Raw genomic sequence first — 9,075 nt, 5'->3', positions numbered from 1 at the left:
GACCAAAATAATTAGTTGCAATAGTAACTAATTTAAAAACCATTTTAAAAACAAACAAAAAAATTGATTTCTAAATTAGTTTTTATTATTTGTTAAATAGTTTTTAAATTGGTATCTAATTAGCAATCAAGATTTTAGAAACCAAATTTAGAAACTAAATAATTGGTAGTTAAAAGCTTGATTGCTAATTAGATACCAATTTAAAAATTATTTAACAATAATAGAAACTAATTTAGAAATCAATTTTTTATTTAGTTTCTAAAATTGTCTCTAATTTAGTTACTATTTTAACTAATTATTTTAGTCTTTAAAAATTGGTTTTTATTTTATGATTTTCTTGTCTGATATGATTAAAATATTTATTTATTTATTATGAATTTCATAACAGTTTAACAAGTACTTTAGTACTTTAGTTTGATTACAAAGTTAGCCTTCATTAACGCCAAATTGTCTTGTTTTTTAGACAACTTTTTTCTTTGATACCTTAACAATGCAATGAATTTAATTTAATTAAGGAAAACTTTTTAAAAGTAGTAGGTAAGGTGATCAATAGAGTAATACAAATTTAAATCAATTATAATATGATCACAAGATTTTTAAAAAACTTCTGTCGATCATTCAAAAAGTTATAGGATACAAAATATTTGGATTCATGCTTCATGCTGCATGCTGCTCTTCAATTTATATTCCATGACATGGAATTTTGCAGATGATATGAAATTTGGTAGATATTACTCAATGCAAGATGAACTCGGTTTAGTCATACAAAAGAAAGAAGATTAATTCAATAAGTGAAAGGCAGTGATGTTGGGACCATAAATACAAATTTGAGTCAAATTAAAAATTAAATGCACAGACATACTTCAAAAGTGGCTTTCTTGCTGAGATGTCTGCTGCAGTTTTCAATAATAACCATTCTTACACATTTCTCCTGCATGACATCAGAAACTGATACGTAGCAACGTGAAGCCAAGAAATTTGATCCTCAGGAGTCAGCAGCCACTAAGTCAATTTGGATTGGTTTTAACCAATTCATTGATTGAGTGTAAATGCAGATGTGAATACTGAATTGACCTAAAAGTAGTTTGCTTAAAAGAATTGTTTTGAATGTCATTATGTCAATATTGTCTGTCATGTTTGACTTATATACATATATGAATAATGGCAATGTATAGATATGAGAATGGATTCTGAGTCTGAAGCCTATATAGACTGCTGAGATGGTGTTAGACCAATGACTGGGGATGTTGATCAATCTATGAAAATGCTGAGAGTAAACAACAGACCAATTCAAACTCAATTCCCAGTCTTTTCCAATACCAATTAAGAATTCACTTCACTTCTCATTTTGGACTATGTAACAACAACAAAAAATAGATATATATTCTTTGCAGGACTAGTTTTAGCATTCTTATTCTTTATGGAGGAAGTGGAAGAAGAAAACAGTGTGTGGCTACATGATAAGTATTTATAAAGGCATTGTCCCAAGATAAGATTAATGCATGACTTCATGGTAACGTGAGTTATATTGTTTTTTATGTATGTATTTAAACCTAAAAGAAGAAGACACGTGATATTGTAAACTATGTTAACTTGGTTTTTGAAAAACATGGACAACTTTTGTTTTCCACACCTTTTACCGAGTCTTATTTGAAGACTATAAATTATTTTATCTTCAGTCTTATATCTAATTCAATTCACTGCAAATACTGATAACCTTCAAATTCTGCTACCATACCTAGGTCCCCACAAAACCGAAGTAAGACACAAAAATGTCTTTGTTTTCAACCTTCACACGCACACATCCAATATATAAATATGACATTAATCTTGGATCAGTACTTGTCATTTTTTGGTATATCTGTGCAGATTAAGAGGGTAGTTAGCAGCTACAAAAATGAAGGGTTACTCTCTTGTAGTGGCATTTTTCACCCTCTTCGTGCTCTTGCTCTCATACTCCAACTATGTTGAGGCCAGAAAATCTCTCAAAGATCAATATTCTTCACCTTCCTTCATTGCTTTATTCATCAATCGGGCTTATTCTGGACCTAGTCACAGAGGGCGAGGTCATTGAAGTCTTTAACGTTCTTTTTTTTTCAAATTCTGTGAAATACTGTAATGTTTTTGTGGGTTTGAAAGCTGCTCCAAGTGTATAATTAATAAAAAACTTTTATTACCAATTTATTTCCTCTGTTTGATATTTTTTTTTCCGTATGATTTGCATGGTAATAACTAAGAAAAGTCCCTAGATCAAATGAAGAGCTGACATTATTAGTTCAACACTTTTTTGTTTCAAGCTCGAGCAAATATATATAGAGTCTTAGGCCTCTTGTGCGGCCATAATATGTTAGGAAATATCAATTGATTTTATTAATAATTATTCTTGTAAAAAATTGACTAATTATTTTTAAAGAAATCTCTTTTTTCAGTCACAATTTTGTGTTTATAAGATTGGAGATCCAAAGATAGATATGTTTGATTGTGTAAAAGCACATACACATGAAATTATATAGTACATAAATTTATTGACTCGAGACATGTTTTTGAAATCGTTGTTATATACGAGAATGTTATATTGTTGATGGTCTGATAATAATAATGATTTGATAACACGAGTTCGAATAAGTTTAACAAATTTTTCTAAGGTATATTTAGATTGACTCTCATACTATATTATTAGGTCATGGGTGTAGTCTGATGTTTGGTCATTTATGGGTTGTTTCCCGACCTATGTATCTAACATTATGAGGGAGCACAATTCAAGGGATCTCAATCAATTAACTTTAATTACTCAATTAAGGTATAATCATGACTAAAGGTGGAGATGTTACAATTCGATTTATATATACCATATTACGCTCTACAACAAAGATCATCTAATATATGATCTAATCATCATCATCTAATAAACAACACAAGGAGTACTCTCAACTCCTATTTCATATTGTACTCATCATATTTATGCTCTTACTGACTTGAGCGTCGGAGTGTCATCGCAGGAAGAGTCCCTCTCATTTCTAGAAGGTCTTGCTCATCCAGATTCCGACCGACCTTAAGTTGACTAGAACATTATATAAAAATAAACTTTAAGTCTAATTCAACTTTATAAAATTGACTTATAAGATGAAATTTACACCGATTTATAAAATATTCTAATTGAATGTGAGATCTCCAAGCAACATACTTGTCACTGTCTCTTCTAGTGTTTTACCACTGAATCTTTTAGTTGGAGTTGTAATTAAAGTAACCGAAGTGGTTTGCCATTGCTAGGATTTATGGTCACTTTTCCATAGGCAGCGTCTTTTGTTTTGTTTCCTGTTCTATTCTTAAGTTTTTCTGATGTACAAAAACAGGGTTCTCTGTTCTACTCGGGCCTCCTCATGGCCAATTGAGCCCACTAAAAGCCTACTAAAGAGTTTGTTTTGTTAATGGATCAATGGGCTTACATAGAATATTTATCACAATTTCTTCTTGCACCGTATCAATTCTAATCTGCACCTATCACTTTTTGAAATTTCCAAAATTACCTTATTCCAGATTTAAAAATCTGGAATAGTAAATATAATTCAAAATAAAAAATATACATTCTAGATAAAAAAAATCCGGAACACAAAATTAAAAATGCATTTTGGATAAAAATTTTTGAAATTTAAAAATGTGTTATAGACATTACAATAAAAATCATGAAATAGAAACCAATTTTTAGATACCAAAATAATTAATTTCAATAGTAACTAAATTAGAAACCATTTTAGAAACTAAAACTAAATAAAAAATTGGTTTCTAAATTAGTTTCTATTACTGTTAAATAGTTTCTAAATTGGTATCTAATTAGCGACCAAGGTTTTAACTACCAATTATTTAGTTTCTAAATTTGCTCTCTAAAACTTTGGTTGCTAATTAGATACCAATTTAGAAACTATTTAACAATAATAAAAACTAATTTAGAAACCATTTTTTTTTAGTTTCTAAAATGGTCTCTATTGCAACTCATTATTTTGGTGTCTAAAAATTGATTTTTATTTCATGATTTTCTTATAGTGAGATATCTAAATTAGAATTTGTCTGAATAAAAGGGTTCAAAATTAATTTTTATTTACACCCTTCTTTTCTTAATATTATTTTCGTTATTTTAGAAGGACATTTTTGTCATTTTTAATAATAGGTTGGGTTATGTTGAAATTGATATGTTACAAGAAACATTTGCCAATATTTATTTATATTTATGATGTAGAGATGTAAGTTGGAGGTTGTTTTGACTTCTTCAAACATTTCTAAGAAACTTTAGATCTTATTAGTCAATATTATTAAAAAAAAAAATCATATTTTTTTTCACACGCGTATCATTATTTAAAAACAATTCAACTCAGCATATAGTAAATATGAACATTTTTATAAGATTAATATGACTTTTATAAAATTAAGTAATTTTTTCTTGATTAGATTTGTGTTGATTAAATGTCTTTTATTTGTTTTAATGAATTTTTCATTTAGGAGGTTTCCAATTTTGAGATAATTAATCTTAGTATTTTCAATATCGGATATTTCGATTTTGGGAGCAGGATATTCAACATGTTGCCTATTTAGTTGTTAAAAAAATAGTTTCTCAATGCTAAATATTCAATTCAATTTCCATACTATAATTTAATGATAAATATTATCTAATTAAGTGGTAAATTTACCCTTAAAAGTATATTTAAGAATAAAATAATCTTAAAAACTTAAAAATAATATTAAACTCGACTGCAAACAATGATTGTTACCATTACTTTGTATGTGAGTGCAAACAACTATTATTATGCAATGAAACCTAACTGCTATTAGTTGTAATACTTTGTTGACGAATGACAACAAAGTAAGAAAAAATTGAAGTGCCCATTTTCAACCCATATAGTCTAATCTATTGTTTTTCTCCCCCAATTCTTTCTTGTTCCTCCTGCACTAAGTAGTGGAGGAATGAATCGGATTCCTTTTTTTTTTTTTTTAATCTTTTTTACATGTTTCTCAAAATTGTTTCATGAAATTGGACATAAATTTCATTTATTCTTTACTGTATTACGATTGACGGACTAGCCAACAAGATTACAGTCAAATACGTAATTAGACAAGAATAAACCAGATTAAATGCAAAACATGGTTAAGGTGTAATTGGGCTTCCAACTGGACTCAAAGCAGATCCATAACAGCCAGAATCCATCCATAACAGTATAAATAAAGGGAGAGGCACAACACTCGAGGTAACTGTTCACTCCCTACTCTCCTGATACCTAATTCTTGAACTTAATTTATCATCGGAGTGTCTTCTCAGGCACATCCTCCATCGTGTTCAAATTAGAGGAAATTCAACCGAAAGAAGCCTACCCGAGAGATCGAAAAGACGAGGAGATTGCAACTGGAAGAAGTGTTCTACAAAGTTCTAGATTTGTAGGAACATTTACTAATATGATTTTTTTTTTTGGATATCATAAAACCACGAATGATTAAGGGAGAAAAAGAGTATATCAATTATCTTTGGTCTCGGTTCTTAAATAATGTGAAACGAGAAGTATGTTAGGATCAATCATCGTATTTGAAGTATTACGATTTTATCCTCAAAAGACACCTTAATGAATTGAATGAAGGAGTATATAAAATATTATTGACCTCGATTATTGACAGTACCGGAACAATTAAATATATCATTCTTTATTTGATTCACATTAATATATTCTTAATGATAAATTACACATATAAATTGGTCTTCTTTTTTCTTGATTAAATTAAGCTCTTTTTAGAAAATATTATTTTATCTATAAGTATATTGGTGTAAGTTATATTAATGTAAATTAATTTCTTGTAGAAACTAAAGACATATTTAAAGATATCAATTAACAGATAAAAAGATAAAATTAATGTACTAAGATAAACCAAAGTTAGATTGAATGAAACAATAGAGAGAATTTATTCCGTAGAGATGTTAAATAAGTGCACTTTCAAGCAAAAGAAGAGATAAAATGTTACGAATATTTAGGTGGGAAATGAGAAGAGTGTAATTTCTCTTTTTACATTATAAGTTATGAGAATAAATTATAATTATACATACATATTATTTTTTAAAAATAAAATGATTAGGAAAGGGGAACATTGACCTCATTACCATAAATGTGAATTTTTGTCAAAAAAAATTACTTAAATATATTTTAATTCATTTAAAATAAATGAGTTTTGCTTTTGAATCTTTAGTTAATAATTTTACTTGTTAGAATGTGTAAGATTTATACTATAATTTTATTTTTATCTATTTTAAAATAAATATTAAAAATATTGATTTCAAATTTTTAGAAATAAAAATTAAAAACAAATACTTTATAATACTACTTTCCAGTACTGCGAAGACCAAGACCATTAAAAGAAGACTTACTGTTCACAGTCTACACACGTCAACCACTTATCTATAAGACCACTGCTACCATTCTCTATTTTTTTTTATTATTAACTTAATTAAGTTTTTTTGATGTTAAAATCTTAAAATCAGTGTTATTTTTTCTCTTTTTCAATAAATTTAATTTAATCAATGTTTCATTATCGCATTAGATTAAAAATTATGAATAGAATCAGTGTTATTTTTTCTCTCTTTCAATAAATTTGATTTAATCAATGTTTCATTATCACATTAGATTAATAAATATGAATAGCATGGAAGTAAGGGAGGTCTTGTTTTGTATAAAAAGGAAACACCTAACTGAATCCTTGCACTGATCAACCGTCAACTTGTTCAACAAACAAAATCAAATATATAATCTAAATAATTTGGTAGAAAAACCTTAATTATTAATTAAATATCAATTTTAAAATTATTTAACAATAATAGAAACTAATTTAGAAACCAAATTTTTTTTAATCTTTAAAATAGTTTTTAATTTAGTTATTATAACAACTAATTATTATTTTTTTTTAAAAATTGTTTTTATTTCATAGTTTTCTTGTAGTGATACCATTCGCTTATAAATGACTCTCAAGAAAGTACAATCTATCTAATTTCATATTTTTAATTTTCATATTGATAAGAACTTATTATTTTTGTTCTCCTATTAACTTAAGTATTGAAGAGTCTTTCTTAGATGAACCTCTTCTTTTACATTAAAAAGAGACCAGAGTATTTACTCTAAAAAAAAAATATGCAATTCTCACCGAATTATACTCCAGACTATTTTCAATATCCAATTCTCACCGAATTTCATTTCCAAGAAGACTAACTTTGCTGAAAAAATTAAAAATACATCAGCACTATTTATTGCAATCCACTTTTTCGGGTTTTTGACCAAAACTTGTTCCTTATTATTAAAATGAGATCACTTTCTAAAGTTAAGAAATGACGTAACACAATTTTTGTTTAGTTACTGTGAACTAAAATTATGTAATATTCGAACAACTTTTTTTACAAAAACGATCCATTGTAATTGTGGACAAAAATTTGTCTCAATTTTGTAAAAATAATCCATTTTTTCATTTGATTTTATCTTATTTTAAATCTATTTATGATATTAAAAGATTGTAATTTTATTTTTTAATAGTCACACCTATCTTAAAACTTGTAGTTAAAAATAATTTATTAAAATTAAATTTATTACAAATTTCGTCAATCTTCAAAACAAACAATATTTAAAATATAATAATTAATTTTAACCATGTTATTTCAACAAATCTTATGTCAAAACACTTAAATACAAATATTTTTAAAAAATAAAAAAACAAACTTCTATGTGTTGCAGTAAAAACTTATTTTACACTAAAAATTAGTGTAAGTGACCCATACTGACAAGTTTGGCCCACTCTACCTATTGAGTATTTAAGAAAAGAAAAATTGACTTGAATATGATGACACACCCATTTGAAAATTCAAAGTTAGGTTGCGTACTTTGAAAATAAAAAATAAAAAATGAAAAGCATGGAAGTGAGGGAGCTCTTGTTTTCTATAAAAAGCAAGCACCAAACTGAATCCTTGTGCAGTGATAAACCATAAACTTGTTCACCAAAGGAACCCATAAGGCTGAAAACGCAACCATGATCAAACAGGCTCTTTGCTTTTTAGTATTCTTACATGCATTTCATCAAACACATGCAGTTCAGTACGCTGTGACTAACAGGGCACTGACAACTTCTGGTGGTGTAGCTTTCCGTGACAAAATAGGAGAACAATACGCGAAGCAAACACTTGACTCTGCCACCCAGTTCATATGGAGGATCCTTCAGCAAAGCAACCCCGCCGACAGAAAAAACGTGCAGAGGGTAAGTTTATTCGTAGATGACATGGATGGAGTTGCATACACTAGCGGAGATCAGATCCATTTGAGTGCAAGATATGTTGGAAAGTACAATGGGGATGTGAAGAAAGAGATTTCAGGGGTGCTGTATCATGAAATGGTCCACGTTTGGCAGTGGAATGGAAATGGTCGTGTTCCTGGGGGGCTAATTGAAGGCATAGCAGATTACGTGAGGCTGAAGGCAAACTATGCACCTAGCCACTGGGTCAAACCGGGGCAAGGTCAGAAATGGGACCAGGGTTATGATGTTACTGCTCGTTTTTTGGACTATTGTGAAAGTCTCAGAAGTGGGTTTGTGGCACAATTGAATAAGTTGTCGAGGAGTGGTTACAGTGATCAATACTTTGTTCAGTTACTGGGAAAACCAGTGGATCAGCTGTGGCGAGACTATAAGGCCAAGTATGGCAATATTGCCCAAGAGACCTATAGCTAAGAGCTTTTCAATTTAAACAATAAATCACTAATCACTATGTTTTTCAATAAAATTGTATCAGCTCTTAGATCTGCTGTTGAATAAATGGAAACTTTTATCCAAGCTAGAACAAGTTATTAAATCTTTGGGTTGTTGAATCTTCATTCCACCATGCTTAATTGATTTTCAATCCAAGAAACTATGGTGTTAAAATAAAAAATGAAAACATAGATGATGAAAGGTAAAAAATAAAATAAGTTAATACTAAAAGCAGAATAAAAGGTATAATAAACTTAGATATAAAATTATTGGATTCTGTTGGAGATCTCACATCGACTAGAGATTAAAGCCTTTCATTGT

The 9,075-nt window shown here is 28.6% G+C and overlaps 1 protein-coding gene across 1 annotated transcript; it reads left to right on the top strand.

The window, feature by feature from the left end:
- The first annotated feature begins 7,964 nt into the window (after nt 1-7,964).
- On the top strand, nt 7,965-8,857 carry LOC137828651 (uncharacterized). The gene has a single exon (XM_068635309.1). It carries the CDS (start codon nt 8,044-8,046, stop codon nt 8,734-8,736), a length of 693 nt encoding a protein of 230 aa, XP_068491410.1. The 5' UTR covers nt 7,965-8,043; the 3' UTR covers nt 8,737-8,857.
- Nucleotides 8,858-9,075: the final 218 nt, after the last annotated feature.

The sequence above is a fragment of the Phaseolus vulgaris genome, chromosome 7 (genome assembly GCF_000499845.2).
Source record: "Phaseolus vulgaris cultivar G19833 chromosome 7, P. vulgaris v2.0, whole genome shotgun sequence".
NCBI classification, from domain to species: domain Eukaryota; kingdom Viridiplantae; phylum Streptophyta; class Magnoliopsida; order Fabales; family Fabaceae; genus Phaseolus; species Phaseolus vulgaris.
This window is presented reverse-complemented; position numbering and strand designations above follow the sequence as displayed.

Bases quoted from the DNA above. Each gene is read 5' to 3' on its own strand.
- LOC137828651 (XM_068635309.1), top strand. From the start codon at position 8,044: ATGATCAAACAGGCTCTTTGCTTTTTAGTATTCTTACATGCATTTCAT.